The following is an 18505-nucleotide window of genomic DNA, read 5'->3' as shown; positions in this document are numbered from 1 at the left end:
GCAAAGCCGAAGCTTCCCGGCAGATAGAGTTGCGACAGAGACAAGATAGTAGCCTAGGTGTGCCCTGTGTTGTGAGGCAATCCTTTGAAAGAGTATAATAAATAAACGCCCACCGAAAATGTATTTCTGACGACCTCTCCTTCAGTTTTCCTTTCAGCTTCTTACTAAAATACTTCAAACTCAGACAACATTGTTCATCGTGTTAGACAGCGTGATGCAATATTGTGTTCTGTCATCGGATGACATTGTTTGAGAAAGAAGCTGCTGCTGTGGACACCAGCGCCCGGCAGTAATGCACAGCATCCTGTGAATACCAGCCTGCACTGCACAGTGCGCGGTGCTGGCTGATAACATTAATTTGGGACAAAAAGGGCATAACTCGGTGAGTAACCTTTGTTTATCATGGCTTTACGTGGTTTATGAATTACACTCTCCAAGAAAGTTTTTGATAGAGGCAGATTTTAAATAATTTTAAAACGGTTTAGTGTTGACGATCAACCATTTACGTTGGATGTGGTTAGACTTGTCCATTCGGCTTCATTACTATAGTCAAGAGAGGCAGACAAACGTTCAGGCAGACAGACAGACAAACAGACAGACAGACAGACAGACAGACAGACAAACAGAAAGACAGACAGACAGACAGATAGACAGACAGATAGACAGACAGACAGACACACACACACACACACACACACACGCCCGGTAGCTCAGTGGTTAGAGCGCTAGCTTCACAAGCCAGAGGACCGAGGTTCGATTCCCCGGCCGGGTGGAGATATTTGGGTGTGTCTCCTTTCACGTGTAGCCCCTGTTCACCTAGCAGTGAGTAGGTACGGGATGTAAATCGAGGAGTTGTGACCTTGTTGTCCCGGTGTGTGGTGTGTGCCTGGTCTCAGGCCTATCCGAAGATCGGAAATAATGAGCTCTGAGCTCGTTCCGTAGGGTAACGTCTTGCTATCTCGTCAGAGACTGCAGCAGATCAAACAGTGAAACACACACACACACACACACGGGGAGCGGCTAGGCAAATGGGCAAACCTCTTAATGTGTGGCCCCTGTTCACCTAGCAGTAAATAGGTAACTCGAGGGGTTGTGGCCTCGCTTTCCCGGTGTGTGGAGTGTGTTGTGGTCTCAGTCCTACCCTAAGATCGGTCTATGAGCTCTAAGCTCGCTCCGTAATGGGAAGACTGGCTGGGTGACCAGCAGACGACCGAGGTGAATTACGCACACACACACACACACACACACACACACACGCCCGGTAGCTCAGTGGTTAGAGCGCTGGCTTCACAAGCCAAAGGACCGGGGTTCGATTCCCTGTCCGGGTGGAGATATTTGGGTGTGTCTCCTTTCAGGTGTAGCCCCTGTTCACCTAGCAGTGAGTAGGTACGGGATGTAAATCGAGGAGTTGTGACCTTGTTGTCCCGGTGTGTGGTGTGTGCCTGGTCTCAGGCCTATCCGAAGATCGGAAATAATGAGCTCTGAGCTCGTTCCGTAGGGTAACGTCTGGCTGTCTCGTCAGAGACTGCAGTAGATCAAACAGTGAAACACACACACACACACACACACACACACACACACACACACACACACACACACACACACAGAAATGGAAATTATCCCATTAGGTGCCGAAACAGCTTAGGTCATATGGCACCGCTAGGGTTAACGGAGAGAGAGAGAGAGAGAGAGAGAGAGAGAGAGAGAGAGAGAGAGAGAGAGAGAGAGAGAGAGAGAGAGAGAGAGAGAGAGAGAGAATAATCATTTTGTTAATGAAGATGTGGCTTTACCAGGCAGCGTTGTGGTCACTGGTGTTTGTCCCCAGCTATCATTATTCATCTTATTTATCATCAATTTGCAGAATTTTTTTGTAATCCAACCATTCCTGAACATGATCTGGGATGTCGTATTGTTTGTTTTGATTCAAATAAATTTCGTTTTCCCTTGAATCTTGCCACGTTTCATCAAAATGTGTTCAGTATTCAGATAGATCTAAAGTTGAACTCCAACAACCAATCTCCAAGTTTTTAACTTTCTTGTATATTTTAATGCGTCTGATATTATTAAGAAACATATGTAGCCTAAGAACCAAAGAGAAGGAGAGTTTTGCTGAGCGGCATCAAGATCCACAGAAAGTATTCAATCGTCTGCAGAACAATGTCTGTGTCATCACATTCTGAGCGAGGTGATACCAGCGCTGATAGTACCAGCTGCTGGAGGGAAGACCGCTTCTGCATCAACAACCACAGGAGGTGGTGAAGGGAAATGGATGGGGATAAAAAAGGCTGGAATGCTTGCCTTGTCTTTATTGCAAGTTATGCACAGAGGGAATCAATAAATACAGAAAAGGGTGAGGAATGAGTGGCAGTGAGGGGGTGCGGATCCTGCCGTCGCCGGGAGGGAGAGAAGTTTGCTCAGCGGGCGTAGTGCGGGCCAGGGGTGCCGTAGGTCGGAGTCGGGTGCCTGGCAGGAGCGCCATATCCCTGCTGGGGATACTGGGCCTCGCCCTCGTAAGTGACCTCGGCCAGGAAGCCTGAGTCGCCCTGCACAGAGTAGGTGACCTTCTGCAGGCGACCGTCGGGCAGCTGCACGAAGTAGTATCCTTGCGTGTTGTCTCCGTCGCGGGCCTCCTGGTGGGCGTAGTTGTTGCCGGAAGCAGCGTCGTTGACGGCCCAGTTGAAGTCATAGTTGGCGGGCGCCTGCGGGAGGAGGAGTAAGGGTGCTGAGGGGAAGTGTTGGCCCAGGAAGAGAGGGTGGTGTGGGGTGAAGGTGAGGGTGAGGGGAGGGTGAGGCAGGCTGGTGTACTTACTGCTCTATAGGAGTCCTGGGGCACGTAGGAGGCGGCGGAGAGGCCCACGAGGGCGGCCAGGACGAGGAGGAGCTGTGGGTGTGAGGAATGAGGTGAGCGTTAGTGAGGCATGTGAGGCAGGTGGCGTGTGTGTGAGGCAGGTCCTGGTGTGTGTAAAGGCGGCGTCACACTAGCACTTTTTCCGTCGTCTCAGGCGATTTTCGTCGTCTTTTTACTCTTCTGTCAACTTTTTCCGTCGTCTTGAGTCAGACGGAACGCATCGTTTTCGTCTAGCGCCAATTTTTAGTCAAAATAAGAACTATGGTTTCTAATCAACACTTTTATTAAAAAAGTTTTCTTTTTTTGTTAAACGGAAGAATGCTATTATCATGACAGAAGAAATTTAAATAAGTTGATGAATACATATTTGTGTACATATTTTTTTCTTCTAGCCTAGCAATGAAAATTTCCTCAGTTGTTTGTGTACATTTCCTGGGGAGTGCGAATGTGTGACGCTTTTGAATATTTCCAAGGCAACTTCCAAGTAGCTGGCCAAGATGAGCAGTTATGTTATCTGTCAGTGGACAAAACACTCTGACGAATTTCTCATAGAGAGTATTAGAGGTCACCGTTGCCTTTGGGATCACAGAACAGCTGATTACATTATAAGGTGCAAAAAAGCCGCGGCTTGCTGGGGTGAATGAGGAGCCATGTTTGTTTACAATCGACAAGCGCGGCAAAGGCGGAAGCAAGCTTGTGTGTGACGGCCACCGTCTGCAAAAGTTGACAGTCGTCAGAAAATTGACAGAAAAAGAAGACGGAAAAGTGCTAGTGTGACGCCGCCTTTAGTATAGGAAGCCAACCCACCTTGCAGGCCATGTTGGTGCAGGAGGCAGGAGTGTGAATGGTGGTGAAGGAGAGGCGGCGCGGCTTATATAGCGGCGTGGTGGCAGTGATAGTAGAGGTGGTGGTGTGTCGCTGCTAAAGGGGAAAGCCAGGCAGCCCTTGACCTGGCGTTATTTCACTCTGCCATCATCACCAGGAGAGACTGAGGAGAATGGTCACTATATACTTCTGTTTATAATCTCTTTTAATTTAATTGTCAAAACTTTTCTTTAGGTTTTTATTAGTATCGTTCTAATGATGATATTGTCACATCATTTTGATATCATTAGATAATGACTGAAAACGGAGGAAAGGCCAATTTATGACAGATTTCCATAATTATGAGATAGAGCACAATAAACCCGTTAGTGTCAGGATGTAGGGGAAAACACGCCATGCATCAGATGAGTACCATGGAAAAATACTCAGGAATGAAGTGTTAATATTAGAAGTACTGTCCAGGCAAGCAAGCAATTTGTGAATATAAACAATAACAGAAGAAAAGGGTCTGTTTGTAATGACATGAGGTGATTTAGAATCTTAGGAGCAACATTTTGAGGGACGGAAATGTTAAATGTTTACAGCACGATTTAAGACGTGTTGTCTTCACTAAACATGATTTTCTTCATCAAAAATGTTGAAACTGCTGAATTTTTTTGCAGTGCTTTGTAGATTGACTTTAAGATGCTATTCAGTAGATTTGCTGTGAATCTGATTGAATATTTCGAAATCTTCTGTCATATCATCATTAATTTCAGTAAAGATAAATTTTTTTTTTATATCTTTCGTCATAAATTCTCTTATCCAGCCAAGGAGTGAATTATGTTAATTCTCATTGTATTCCAAACGTTTTCTATACCTTGCAGGTTTAAAACCCTACGGAGTGTTCAGGCTAGCGAATTATAAAGTTTTAGTGTGACATTTTTAATTGTTTTTGGAGATACGCAGGATGAAGTCAACATCATTAAAGCATATCGTAATTACAGCAACAATGGTGACTGGTCTTCAAGTGGCTCCTCCTCCTTCACTAGAAAGTCGCCGGCAGTCATCAAATACACAACTTGATCGATGTTGCCTCCCATGTGAAATATTGCTCTTGTTTACTTTGTTTCACTTATCATTTAGACAATTTCTGGATTTGTGAGTCATGTGTTTGGAAGAAATAATTGCATGCATCTTGTTGGTCTTTATTTGTACTAGAAATTTGTGACCACCGTTGTGCAGTGGTAGTACGCATCACAGTGGTGGGTAAGGGTTCCCAAATTCCACAACCAAAATTCTTCATCATGAGGCATCGTCCTATTCCTTATTGACTTGGAGAACTGAGCGTGAAATAAAGAAAAAAATTGTATAGAAATTTTCATCTTTGAAAATATTTCATATTTTTATTCTGAATTATTTGTCTACGTTTTCACTGATTCTTTGCCATCTGAGGACGATATTTCTGTCAAGAAGTAAGTGTTACATGCCGGTGCCGCCGAGTTTTAAGGTAGAGATGGGTCTTCGCTGAACGTTGCCATAGATTTGTTCTTGTTTAAGTTTACTTGGGTTACTTTTACTTCGCGGGAACAGGGTGAGATTCCTGCACGGCTGTTGCTGGAGGCTTTCTTGTCTTCAGATCAAACTTATGTGCTAACTGAAGAAAATATATCAAATTGGCAACTTCTCTATAAGTGTGAATTTGATGGACAGTAATGACTACATAATGCATTGCTACAGTGTTCCTGGGAAGAGGTAGGCAAGCTGCACCTTCCCTGCTGGCGGATCTGACTGAAGTGGAACGTCATGTAAAGAGAAGAAGAATGTATTGGCTAAATTTTGAATCACGTAGAAAGTTTGTACCCGAGACACCTGTCACTGTCGAGACGGAGTCTAAGTGCCATGCTTTTGTGCTCATGTGTGACCAGTTTCCATTTATGGTAATAAGGTTGTTACTTTCAGGTCATCTCAATACTTTATTTTTAAGGTTAGTTTCTCTCTCTCTCTCTCTCTCTCTCTCTCTCTCTCTCTCTCTCTCTCTCTCTCTCTCTCTCTCTCTCTCTCTCTCTCTCTCTCTCTCTCTCTCTCTCTCTCTCTCTCTCTCTCTCTCTCTCTCTCTCTCTCTCTCTCTCTCTCTCTCTCTCTCTCTCTCTCTCTCTCTCTCTCTCTCTCTCTCTCTCTCTCTCTCTCTCTCTCTCTCTCTCTCTCTCTCTCTCTCTCTCTGGCTGTGGCATGGTCTGTAGACACAGGTTGGTGAGGATACTTCCAGGAAAACTTGACGCCGCTGTGATGCGCGTCACTAACTATCACGAGGCACAAGACAATGCTGGCTGGATGGGCTGCTGAGGTGGTGGCGGCTGCAAAAGGATTGCTAACAACAGCAGCCGTAGGAAGACGATAATTGGTGAAGTCAACGAAGAGATGAATGCTTGCCTTGTCTTTATTGCAAGTTATGCACGGAGGGAGTCAATAAATACAGAAAGGGGTGAGGAATGAGTGGCGGTGAGGGGGTGCGGGTCCTGGCGTCGGGAGGGAGGGAAGTGTGCTCAACGGGCGTAGTGCGGGCCAGGGGTGCCGTAGGTGGGCGTCGGGTGCCTGGCGGGGGCGCCGTATCCCTGCTGTGGGTACTGAGCCTCGCCCTCGTAAGTGACCTCGGCCAGGAAGCCTGAGTCGCCCTGCACAGAGTAGGTGACCTTCTGCAGGCGACCGTCGGGCAGCTGCACGAAGTAGTATCCCTGCGTGTTGTCTCCGTCGCGGGCCTCCTGTTGCCCGTAGTTGTTGCCGGAAGCAGCATCGTTGACGGCCCAGTTGAAGTCATAGTTGGCGGGTGCCTGCGGGAGGAGTAAGGGTGTTGAGGGCAAGTGTTGGCTCAAGAAGAGAAGGTATTGAGGGTGAGGCAGGCTGGTGTACTTACTGCTCTATAGGAGTCCTGGGGCACGTAGGAGGCAGCGGAGAGGGCCACGAGGGCGGCCAGGACGAGGAGAAGCTGTGGGTGTGAGGAATGAGGTGAGCGTTAGTGAGGCGTGTGAGGCAGATGGCGTGTGTGTGAGGCAGGTCCTGGTGTGTGTTAGTGTGGGAAGCCAACCCACCTTGCAGGCCATGTTGGTGCAGGAGGCAGGAGTGTGAATGGTGGTGACGGGGTGGCGGCGCGGCTTATATAGCGGTGAGGCGCTGGCGATGGTGGTGGTGGTGGTGGTGGTGGTTACTATTAAAGGGAAAAGACAGATAGCCCTTAACTCAACGTTCCTTTCCCATAGTGAGAATCAGTAGCAATCGCTGAATTGCAACCGTAGATGTGCTGTAATAAGGAAAATGAGGGAAGTGAATACAAGGATGCTCTTTTTAATTAGATAAAGAAAAACAATGAATGGCTTATTTACGAATAGAAATGCGATAGAACACGATTGTGTGAAGAAGAGGCAAGACACGCTCTTGGAAATGCCATCACACATCACACCAAACAGTGTAGCTCTACAGGGAACATATCGTCCAGCCACACACAACACTGGGTGCCAGTGTGTCGGAGCTGACACTTGAAGATATAGTTCCTCACTCGGCACGAGAGTTGGAATGTGTTGGATACTATGTGAAGGCCGTTTTTTTTTTTTTTTTTTTTTTTTGCGTTTTTTGAGGCTTTATTTTTTTTGTTCTTATTTCAAGGTAACAAATGTTATTGAAAGAATTTGCAACTTTTACGATTGTTGTGTGGGTGATGTGGTGTCTCTCTTCACTGCCCTGTATTGTTTTGTTGGAGAAGCTGTGCTGCTCAAGGCACAGGGACACACTGAACCGTCCAAGCTCATAAACATTTTTCCGCTTTCTTATACATACATAAGAAATATCAAAGAATATGACTAAGATATCTGTATGAAAGGTGTTTCATTATGTGGTATAAGTAAGAGAGAATTTTTTTTTTCACGCCTCATATGAATATAGTCATGACATTATTTGAAGTTTTGACATTGCCCATTGTTGATTACCTTTTACACAATTACATTCCGCAACACGCCATTCTTGGCATGTCTCGCCTCGCGGCGTGACTGCGATGTCATCCTCTCGTATTGGCTGGACAACCTTGCCAAGAGGTAACATCTAGACTTTTTCTGCGAACATAGCAGGAATGGGCAGCCTTGCCACCAGGTGACACCAATGCTGTCTTGGTGCCTGCGTAGCAGGGAGTGATAGGGTGTGGCATTTTAAGGCACCGCGTGAATATTCTGACTCGACCATCACTGGCAGTGACCGTCTACCCAAACCCAAGGAAGAGTCGGGCACTACAACACTGACATTAGAAAAAAAAAGATAAAGGACGTTTTACAGTCCGATCTGTGATTCTGCTCTTTCTCTTGTCGTTGGTGCGTCTTATATTAGTGTTGTCTTACGTTATTGTCGGTTTCATTTCATTCAGTTTGTCACTTAGTGAAAGACAGACCCGGAAATGAAAAAATGGAGTTTGATGCTTTATATCGTATAGAAAATTTATCACATACTGAGCTTAGTAGCTCAGAATGTTAAGAATCTGTTTTTGCAATATGATAAATTTTCTATACGATAAAAAGCATCAAACTCCATATTTTCACGGATAAATTTCTTAAACAAATCCCGGTGGCTATTTTGCTAAAGTGGTTCGCTCTCCTGTACTTTACTGTATGTCATGTTGTGCATTCCTTATTTTGTGCCCTCATAAGTTCTTCCTCTTCACATACATTCCTATTTCATCTTATCAATGGAATGTCGTAACGCTTTTCTCATGAATGGTCTGCTTTTATATGTAAGACGGTTAAACTGACCAAGGGCAACAGAAAGAGTTAAAAAAGGCACATATACATAGTTGCCACTCTCCGTGCTTTTGGACAGTTATATGTGATGATGCAGCAGCTGGTGTGAGGAGTGGACGGTGTGTCTTTACTCTCTAATGATCACTTTAATAATTTCTTAATTTTCACGTTTACTTGATTTTTCTTTTACGATGTCAAGAGCGACGACTGGCCGGGACACCAACAATTTCTGTTGAAGGGTCTCTTGCCTTCAGCTTATTAACTTTTATCAGAGAATCTTTCATTGAACACTCATGAAAGAGTCACTGAACGTCTGCTTGAAACGCCTGCAGGTTTTCTATTAAGCCAGCAAGGCCTTGCCTGCGGCTTTGTCTTAGAAAGCTGTAATGATAAGGAGACTCATTGATAAGATGGAAAACACAAGTCTCCGCCATGAAACGCGCCAGAGACTGCCACATGGCACAAAACAAGCTTGCTTGATGAACTGTTGATGCCAAAACGGAGGTATTAGTGTTTGCAACCAGTGTTGGCAGCAGCAGAAGGGAGTCAACAAAAGGCTGGAATGCTTGCCTTGTCTTTATTGCAAGTTATGCACAGAGGGAATCAATAAATACAGAAAAGGGTGAGGAATGAGTGGCAGTGAGGGGGTGTGGATCCTGCCGTCGCCGGGAGGGAGAGAAGTTTGCTCAGCGGGCGTAGTGCGGGCCAGGGGTGCCGTAGGTCGGAGTCGGGTGCCTGGCAGGAGCGCCATATCCCTGCTGGGGATACTGGGCCTCGCCCTCGTAAGTGACCTCGGCCAGGAAGCCTGAGTCGCCCTGCACAGAGTAGGTGACCTTCTGCAGGCGACCGTCGGGCAGCTGCACGAAGTAGTATCCTTGCGTGTTGTCTCCGTCGCGGGCCTCCTGGTGGGCGTAGTTGTTGCCGGAAGCAGCGTCGTTGACGGCCCAGTTGAAGTCATAGTTGGCGGGCGCCTGCGGGAGGAGGAGTAAGAGTGTTGAGGGCAAGTGTTGGCCCAGGAAGAGAGGGTGATGAGTGTGAAGGTGACGGTGAGGGGAGGGTGAGGCAGGCTGGTATACTTACTGCTCTATAGGAGTCCTGAGGCGCGTAGGAGGCGGCGGAGAGGGCCACTAGGGCGGCCAGGACGAGGAGGAGCTGTGAGTGTAAGGAATGAGGTGAGCGTTAGTGAGGCGTGTGAGGCAGGTGGCGTGTGTGTGAGGCAGGTGGCGTGTGTGTAAGGCAAGTATTGGACTTTGTTAGACCCAATAACCCCGACGACACTGGTGTGGCAAATGCTGATAAACTGAGTGTGTTATTGTCTTGTAAATGGAAGCAACCAGTGACTGCCAATGACTCGTTCTATTCCTGTCATGTTTGTCATTCTACTATATAATGGTGTCAAAGGAGGAGCTGTTCTCCTTTGTTTTGTTCACAAAGACAGAGATGAAAAGAGATACTTGGAGCAGAATACTTGTGCACCAAAATTTCGGTATTTAGAATGGACTGTATTATATTTATTTTATTTATTATAAAAATAATGATTTATTAGCAAACTTTCATTTGAAGAACTTTTCAGTTTCATCATTGGGTGTTCCTCCTCTCACTTTACTGCTTCTATCATCACTGTTTGGATCACAAATTGATAAATGCTTATTTTTTTTTTTTACTTCACAAAGTAAGGTTTTCTGCTTTCACTTTTCATTATATTTTCCTTTTTACTGGAAACGTTAGTATTTTCTTTTTAATCTAGTGTAACGCCGTAAACTGATGGATTATGGACGATTTAAGTGTTACTCCGTGTGTCCGTGTGAAAGCTGTTATTTGAAAGAATGCTCAATGCTGAGTGACGGCGGCCATTGGTTGCGAAAACACGCCTTCGTCGGCTTCCTGTCAAAGACGCCTCAGCGTGGGAGTCCAACCCACCTTGCAAGCCATGTTGGTGCAGGAGTGTGAATGGTGGTGACGGAGAGAGGCGGCGCGGCTTATATAGTGGCGTAGTGACGTTGGTGGCCTGGTGGCAGTGGTGGTGGTGGTCGCTGCTGTTGGGGAAAGCCAAGCAACCCTTGATTCATCATTCTAATACTGACGATAAATAACAATCGTTGAGTGGAAGGGAAAATTAAGGCACACACACACACACACACACACACACACACACACACACACACACACACACACCGCGTAGTGTAGTGGTTAACACGCTCGACTCACACTCGAGAGGGTCCGGGTTCGAATCCCGTAGGCGGAGAGGCAAATGGGCAAGCCTTTTAATGTGTGGCCCCTGTTCACCCAGCAGTAAATAGGTACGGGATGTAACTAGAGGTTGTGGCCTCGCTTTCCCGGTGTGTGGAGTGTATTGTGGTCTCAGTCCTACCCGAAGATCGGTCTATGAGCTCTAAGCTTGCTCCGTAATGGGGAAGACTGGCTGGGTGACCAGCAGACGACCGAGGTGAATTACACACACAAACACATTCAATACTGGAACACATTTTTACCATGAGATTTCTGTACAATTGGACCAATTTTATTGAGATTAGGAAGGATCTATGGAGATCAGAAAATTAAAAGCCAGTCTTCTCTATTTTAATCCCCCACATAAGTTTTGAAGGTGTATAAAATCATTAAATAGCAAACAAAATTAATATTGAAATGCGTCATGGTACTCAAGGGGTTAAGCAGCCCCCATTACTAGAAGACCAATTAAATTCTCCGCAGCGGTAAAGCTGTCACTTTTTACTCCAGCACGGTCAGGAGCTCAAGGTCTGTTGCTGGTGCGTTCCTTTGTAATTGTAAGCACTCTCTCAGCCCCAGATCTGCTCACCCCGTCAGTATACCACGCACCCCCACATAGCCACACCCCCATCACGCCTTGCATTGTACACTGGTATGTAAGTTGATGTAAGTGAAATGTGTAGATATTCCCACACTTTGAGAAATTGCCAAAGCCTCAATGTACCAATGAGTGTGTGTGTGTGTGTGTGTGTGTGTGTGTGTGTGTGTGTTTTGGAAGTCGTTTGGCTGCAGTTTCTCTCAATCAACCGGTTTACTACTAATATAAATGCTAGTAATGACGATAGTTATAATAATAATAATAATAATGATAGTAATAATAATAATAATGATAATAATAATAATAATAATAATAATAATAATAATAATAATAATAGTAATACTTATCATATCGCGACGAACTGACCAGGTGAGATGTAGCAATTGAGTCTGTTAAGTGTGTTAAGTGTGTTCAGTTAGCAATCTCGTCTGGCTCATCATAATCAAGAGTGTTGGCTAAGCATCGACGCACGCAGTTCCCTCACACGATAGACTGATAGAATGGTTGCGTGGAGGGCTGACTCACCCCAGAGACAAGAACGAAGAGAACAGTCTAGAGTTTCTGTGCATATCTTGAACATATATAGTGAACAAAGCAACGAAGACTCTTCCTGTCCTCATTCCCACAAGTCTCAAGTGTTCGTTTAACACTGGTAAGATATTCCCGAAAGCCAGGATCGAATTCAAACCTTTGCGTCGCGAGCCGAGCACTGCACCACAGACCCAGTGTAAAGGATCCGCGTTCTCAGCAGTGACACGTAGTGCAAAAGAATCTTGGATTATGATGGTGAGGGGAAGGTAAAGTTTTTCTTCTTTACATATCACATCATATAATTATAAAGTCGACACAATATACACAAAGACTGAAAAGCTTGCAACTCCGTGTCTCAAATGAATCTCCTTCCTTGAACTCTGACACAGGTGATGCGTGTGTTACTTTTGACACCCACTTCGTGACCACGTGATTCTGTAACTGATGTGAACTCGGTAACTGGTACAATTTAAGAGTGGTGTTAGAATCGAGAAGTGCCTGCTTTGATGTCTGGTAACATTCCACTGTATATGTCACGCCTGGTCTCTTAAGGAATCCAGATTTCAAAACGTTTCCGGGCAGACAGATGAAACGTTGTTGCAATTACGACTTTTGCTTCACTCATCATCGACGTCCCTTGTATTAGTGACAATTTTGAAATCGAAATATAGAAATGTCTAACAGAAATTATATGGCACTAATGAAAATAATACGGGTAGGTAAGGTTAGAATTGGTTAGATTAGCCTAGCGTAACCTAACCTGACCTGTATATAGTAAACAATAGCTTATGAAGATTATATAGTAATGAGAATAATATGGACAGGTTAGGTTAGGTTAACCTAACCTAACCTAACCTAACCTTTATCTAATAAACAAAAGCTTAGGCAGAGAGTATTGATTTCACAATATCCGTAAACGTACTGCAGACCCTGGCTACTTTGAGAGTTCCTGGATATCTGAATCCAGAAATTAAAACCAGTATATGAAAAAAGCTATTAAACTAGTGAGGGTTCATAATGGTTAACTAGTAAATAGAAGCTGGAATTTAAGCATTTATTGAAATGTCTGGTACCGAAGTACCAGTGTTCATGTTAAGAATAGCGAACCCGATTATTCTCATGGCAAGAATAGCGAACCCATACGTCCTCAGGTCAAGAATAGCGAATCCTGCCATGAATGGGTTCACTAATCTTGACATGATCCAAAATTATGTTCCCATAATATTCTAATAAAAAAATATAACCTACTGCAAGGCGAATTACACCATGTAATGTTTCTTCCTCGCCTCCCCTGCTGCGCTGACAAAAAAAAAAAAAAAAAAAGATATTTTAGTAAGCGCTAAGTTGTGTTCAGATTGTGGGAAGCAAAGGATGAAAAGACTAAAGTTTTCTAGACGCTTTAAGGAAGATGAGAGCACGAACCAGGGGAGAGTGCATGGGCGTCTACAAGGGGATGGGTAGAGAGGAGGGTGGCATTTGCACCAACCTGTAATTTAGAGAAAATTTTCAAAAAGCAAGAAAATCCAAAATGAATAAAAAAACTACATAGAAAATAGAAAATTAATAAATTAGCATGTACATTTATGACCTGTTTATTACAGTAATTATTGTATTACTCAGGTTTCTTGACTATTACTAGTACTATTGTTGGAACAGGAATTGGAGTCATCGGGGAATTGTGCCAAACTTTTCAATTACCGTGTTGATTATCTCAGTTATCTGGCTGTTCACTTTGTCACTGTGGATACTAGGCACATATAGGCCGGAGATGCGTTCATCACTCATTGTTGCCCTTAACCAGGTCTTCACCCTGCCCCCCCACACCCTTTGCGCTTTTTTTTTCTGCGGGCGCCCAAGGGTAAGTGGTGGACACAGCAGTGTTGAAATCGAAGTAAAATGAAGAGGATTTAATGCACGATGCCAAGACTCTCGTGTCAGTGTAAGGGAGGAGGAGGAGACGAGGAAGAGGTGAGGGGCAGTGGATGAGGATAGAAAGGGCTGGAATGCTTGCCTTGTCTTTATTGCAAGTTATGCACGGAGGGAGTCAATAAATACAGAAGGGAGTGAGGAATGAGTGGCGATGAGGGGGTGCGGGTCCTGGCGTCGGGAGGGAGGGAAGTGCGCTCAGCGGGCGTAGTGCGGGCCAGGGGTGCCGTAGGTGGGCGTCGGGTGCCTGGCGGGGCGCCGTATCCCTGCTGTGGGTACTGGGCCTCGCCCTCGTAAGTGACCTCGGCCAGGAAGCCTGAGTCGCCCTGCACAGAGTAGGTGACCTTCTGCAGGCGACCGTCGGGTAGCTGCACGAAGTAGTATCCCTGCGTGTTGTCTCCGTCGCGGGCCTCCTGGTGGGCGTAGTTGTTGCCGGAAGCAGCGTCGTTGACGGCCCAGTTGAAGTCATAGTTAGCGGGCGCCTGCGGGAGGAGGAGTAAGGGTGTTGAGGACAAATGTTGGCCAAGGAAGAGAGGGTGGTGTGGGGTGAGGGTGAGGGTAAAGGGAGGGCGAGGCAGGCTGGTGTACTTACTGCTCCATAGGAGTCCTGGGGCACGTAAGATGCGGCGGAGAGGGCCACGAGGGCGGCCAGGACGAAGAGGGGCTGTGGGTGTGAGAAATGAGGTGAGCGTTAGTGAGACATGTGAGGCAGGTGTCGTGTGTATGAGGCAGGTCCTGGTGTGTGTTAGTGTGGGAAGCCAACCCACCTTGCAGGCCATGTTGGTGCAGGAGGCAGGAGTGTGAATGGTGGTGACGGAGAGGCGGCGCGGCTTATATAGCGGTGAGACGCTGGTGGTGTTGGTGGTGGTGGTAATGGTGAGAGGGAAAGCCAGACAGCCCTTGACACAACGTTCCCTTGGTGAGGATGAGTAGCAATCGCTGACCAGATGCTGTAGATTAACAGTGATCGTGAAAATGAGGGTAGTGAAGGTAACGATGTTATTCTTTGATTAAAGATCAAGACGATGAATGGCAAATTTTGAGGCTCTCTTTTTCCTTTTTCTTCTACTTAGCAAATATTATTGAAAGAACTTGCAACTTTTATGATTTTTGTGTGATTGATGTGTTGTCACTCTTCACTGCCCTGTAATGGTTTTGTTGAGCAGGTTGCAGTGCATAAGGCACAGAGGCACACTGAACAGTCCTGGGTCATAAACTTTTTTCAGCCCTCTTGTACATACGCAGGAAACATCAAAGAATGATTACTATAAAATATCTCTGTGAAAGGTGTTTCATTATTCGTATAAGTAACACTGAATTTATGCATACCATATATGAACATACTTATGATATTGTTTGAAGTTTAGACATTGATAATTTTTGCTTACCTTTATATAATTACATTCCGCCAACACACTATTTGTGGCATTATTCGCCCCGCGGTGTGGCTGCGATGTCATCCTCCTGTGCACAGACCTGCCCTGGCTTGGCAGCCTTGCCAAGAGGTAACGTAAATGCTGTCTAGGTGCGAACATAGCAGGGGATAATAAGGGAGCCTTGGCAGTTTTGCAACCAGATGACGCCAATGCTGTCTTGGTAGCCTGGAGTGATAGGGAGTGGTAGGAGATATTTTAAGGCGCTGCGTGAATATTCTGACTACCATGACGTGCAGGGAGCGGCCACCCAAGATCCAAGGATGAGGCTGCGGGCACTACAACACCTAGATAAGAAAAAGGAAAAAATAACCATCACACTGAATGCGCCGTATTTCATGTCTCTGCTGCGTCTCACATCAGTGTTGCCTGATGTTAGTTTCGATATCGTTTCATTCAGTTTGTCATTTAGGGAAGGACACACCAGGAAATGACAACTTAATGTAAAACTTTGATGTTTTATTTTGTAAAAAAAAAAAAAAACACACGTCACAGAATATAGGTTTTTAACATTTTGAGTTACTGAGCTCAGTTTGTGATCAATACTTATTTTCTTAAACAAATGTGGGTGGCTGTTTTACTGAAGTGGTTCGCTGTCCTGTACTTTACTGCGTGTGGTGTTCTGCATTCCTTATTTTGTGTCCTCATGATGTCTTCCTCTTGACATGCATCACTGTTTCATCTGATCAACGGAATTTCGTAATGCCGTTGTTATGATTGGTCTGCTTTTTTATGTAAGATGGGAAAAAAGTGCACACGTAGTTGCCAGTCCCCGTGCTTGTGGATGGTTTTAGTGTCATGATGCAGCAGCTGTTGTGAAGACTGGACGGTGTATATCCATTAAGTAATTAAATAATATCTTAATTTTCACGTTTACGTAAGTTTATTTTTGACGGTGTCAGGAGCGACGATTGGCCGGGAAACCTCAACACATGCCGTTAAAGGGTCACTTGGTCTCAGTTTTTTAACCTCCGAAGACAAAAATATAGTAAAGAACCTTTGCCTGAAAAGCTCTGCTTCCTAAAGGCAAGTTACAGATGCACAACATTAAAAACTAGATATGATATAAGTAATTACCCTATTTTATAAATATACTGCTATAATTAAATGTTTGAAATGTTTCACATAAGTTTCATTGAATAATCATGAATAAAGTCACTGATCGTCTGCTTGAAACACATGGAGGTTTTTTGTAAATCCATCAACGCCATCCCCGTGTTCTGGTCCTATAAAGCGGCAATGAAAAGGAAAAATAATTTGCAGGCTCATTAACAAGGTAGAAAACAGAAGTCACCCTCGTGAGGCGCGTCACAGACTATCACAAGGCAGAGAACAGAGAGGCTGGATGAACTGCTGATGCAGACATAGTGTTGGTAACAAGAGTTGTCAGCAGGAAGAGGAATGCAACGAAAGGATGAATGCTTGCCTTGTCTTTATTGCAAGTTATGCACGGAGGGAGTCAATAAATACAGAAAGGGGTGAGGAATGAGTGGCGGTGAGTGAGTGCGGGTCCTGGCGTCGGGAGGGAGGGAAGTGTGCTCAGCGGGCGTAGCGCGGGCCAGGGGTTCCGTAGGTGGGCGTCGGGTGCCTGGTGGGGGCGCCGTATCCCTGCTGGGAGTACTGTGCCTCGCCCTCGTAAGTGACCTCAGCCAAGAAGCCTGAGTCGCCCTGCACAGAGTAGGTGACCTTCTGCAGGCGACCGTCGGGTAGCTGCACGAAGTAGTATCCCTGCGTGTTGTCTCCGTCGCGGGCCTCCTGGTGGGCGTAGTTGTTGCCGGAAGCAGCGTCGTTGACGGCCCAGTTGAAGTCATAGTTAGCGGGCGCCTGCGGGAGGAGGAGTAAGGGTGTTGAGGACAAATGTTGGCCAAGGAAGAGAGGGTGGTGTGGGGTGAGGGTGAGGGTAAAGGGAGGGCGAGGCAGGCTGGTGTACTTACTGCTCCATAGGAGTCCTGGGGCACGTAAGATGCGGCGGAGAGGGCCACGAGGGCGGCCAGGACGAAGAGGGGCTGTGGGTGTGAGAAATGAGGTGAGCGTTAGTGAGACATGTGAGGCAGGTGTCGTGTGTATGAGGCAGGTCCTGGTGTGTGTTAGTGTGGGAAGCCAACCCACCTTGCAGGCCATGTTGGTGCAGGAGGCAGGAGTGTGAATGGTGGTGACGGAGAGGCGGCGCGGCTTATATAGCGGTGAGACGCTGGTGGTGTTGGTGGTGGTGGTAATGGTGAGAGGGAAAGCCAGACAGCCCTTGACACAACGTTCCCTTGGTGAGGAAGAGTAGCAGATGCTGTAGATTAACAGTGATCGTGAAAATGAGGGTAGTGAAGGTAACGATGTTATTCTTTGATTAAAGATCAAGACGATGAATGGCAAATTTTGAGGCTCTCTTTTTTCTTTTTCTTCTACTTAGCAAATATTATTGAAAGAACTTGCAACTTTTATGATTTTTGTGTGATTGATGTGTTGTCACTCTTCACTGCCCTGTAATGGTTTTGTTGAGCAGGTTGCAGTGCATAAGGCACAGAGGCACACTGAACAGTCCTGGGTCATAAACTTTTTTCAGCCCTCTTGTACATACGCAGGAAACATCAAAGAATGATTACTATAAAATATCTCTGTGAAAGGTGTTTCATTATTCGTATAAGTAACACTGAATTTATGCATACCATATATGAACATACTTATGATATTGTTTGAAGTTTAGACATTGATAATTTTTGCTTACCTTTATATAATTACATTCCGCCAACACACTATTTGTGGCATTATTCGCCCCGCGGTGTGGCTGCGATGTCATCCTCCTGTGCACAGACCTGCCCTGGCTTGGCAGCCTTGCCAAGAGGTAACGTAAATGCTGTCTAGGTGCGAACATAGCAGGGGATAATAAGGGAGCCTTGGCAGTTTTGCAACCAGATGACGCCAATGCTGTCTTGGTAGCCTGGAGTGATAGGGAGTGGTAGGAGATATTTTAAGGCGCTGCGTGAATATTCTGACTACCATGACGTGCAGGGAGCGGCCACCCAAGATCCAAGGATGAGGCTGCGGGCACTACAACACCTAGATAAGAAAAAAGGAAAAAATAACCATCACACTGAATGCGCCGTATTTCATGTCTCTGCTGCGTCTCACATCAGTGTTGCCTGATGTTAGTTTCGATATCGTTTCATTCAGTTTGTCATTTAGGGAAGGACACACCAGGAAATGACAACTTAATGTAAAACTTTGATGTTTTATTTTGTAAAAAAAAAAAAAAAAACACGTCACAGAATATAGGTTTTTAACATTTTGAGTTACTGAGCTCAGTTTGTGATCAATACTTATTTTCTTAAACAAATGTGGGTGGCTGTTTTACTGAAGTGGTTCG

The 18505-nt window shown here is 45.5% G+C and overlaps 4 protein-coding genes across 6 annotated transcripts; all 4 read right to left on the bottom strand.

The window, feature by feature from the left end:
• Window positions 1-2291: 2291 nt before the first annotated feature.
• On the bottom strand, window positions 2292-6767 carry LOC123502212 (cuticle protein 19.8-like). Of its 3 annotated transcripts, none has more exons than XM_045251465.1 (3): window positions 6742-6764; window positions 6567-6638; window positions 2292-2699 (listed from the first exon to the last, which is right to left on the bottom strand). In XM_045251465.1, exons 1-3 carry the CDS (start codon window positions 6751-6753, stop codon window positions 2415-2417), a joined length of 369 nt encoding a protein of 122 aa, XP_045107400.1. In that variant the 5' UTR covers window positions 6754-6764; the 3' UTR covers window positions 2292-2414. The 3 variants fall into 3 exon arrangements, with proteins under 3 accessions (XP_045107400.1, XP_045107399.1, XP_045107398.1); XM_045251464.1 differs by lacking the exon at window positions 6567-6638 and adding an exon at window positions 2810-2881 and having other exon boundaries at window positions 2295-2699; window positions 6742-6758; XM_045251463.1 differs by lacking the exon at window positions 2292-2699 and adding an exon at window positions 6079-6483 and having other exon boundaries at window positions 6742-6767.
• Window positions 6768-9020: 2253 nt separating this feature from the next.
• Window positions 9021-10371, bottom strand: LOC123502209 (cuticle protein 19.8-like). Its single transcript, XM_045251460.1, has 3 exons — window positions 10351-10371; window positions 9511-9582; window positions 9021-9401 (listed from the first exon to the last, which is right to left on the bottom strand). Exons 1-3 carry the CDS (start codon window positions 10360-10362, stop codon window positions 9117-9119), a joined length of 369 nt encoding a protein of 122 aa, XP_045107395.1. The 5' UTR covers window positions 10363-10371; the 3' UTR covers window positions 9021-9116.
• A 3408-nt stretch (window positions 10372-13779) lies between these two features.
• On the bottom strand, window positions 13780-14508 carry LOC123502194 (cuticle protein 19.8-like). Its single transcript, XM_045251434.1, has 3 exons — window positions 14482-14508; window positions 14307-14378; window positions 13780-14196 (listed from the first exon to the last, which is right to left on the bottom strand). The coding sequence occupies exons 1-3, from the start codon at window positions 14491-14493 to the stop codon at window positions 13807-13809; spliced, it is 474 nt and encodes a 157-aa protein (XP_045107369.1). The 5' UTR covers window positions 14494-14508; the 3' UTR covers window positions 13780-13806.
• Window positions 14509-16086: 1578 nt separating this feature from the next.
• On the bottom strand, window positions 16087-17283 carry LOC123502206 (cuticle protein 19.8-like). Its single transcript, XM_045251452.1, has 3 exons — window positions 17257-17283; window positions 17082-17153; window positions 16087-16971 (listed from the first exon to the last, which is right to left on the bottom strand). Exons 1-3 carry the CDS (start codon window positions 17266-17268, stop codon window positions 16687-16689), a joined length of 369 nt encoding a protein of 122 aa, XP_045107387.1. The 5' UTR covers window positions 17269-17283; the 3' UTR covers window positions 16087-16686.
• Window positions 17284-18505: the final 1222 nt, after the last annotated feature.

The sequence above is a fragment of the Portunus trituberculatus genome, chromosome 10, assembly GCF_017591435.1.
Source record: "Portunus trituberculatus isolate SZX2019 chromosome 10, ASM1759143v1, whole genome shotgun sequence".
Lineage (NCBI taxonomy): Eukaryota > Metazoa > Arthropoda > Malacostraca > Decapoda > Portunidae > Portunus > Portunus trituberculatus.
This window is presented reverse-complemented; position numbering and strand designations above follow the sequence as displayed.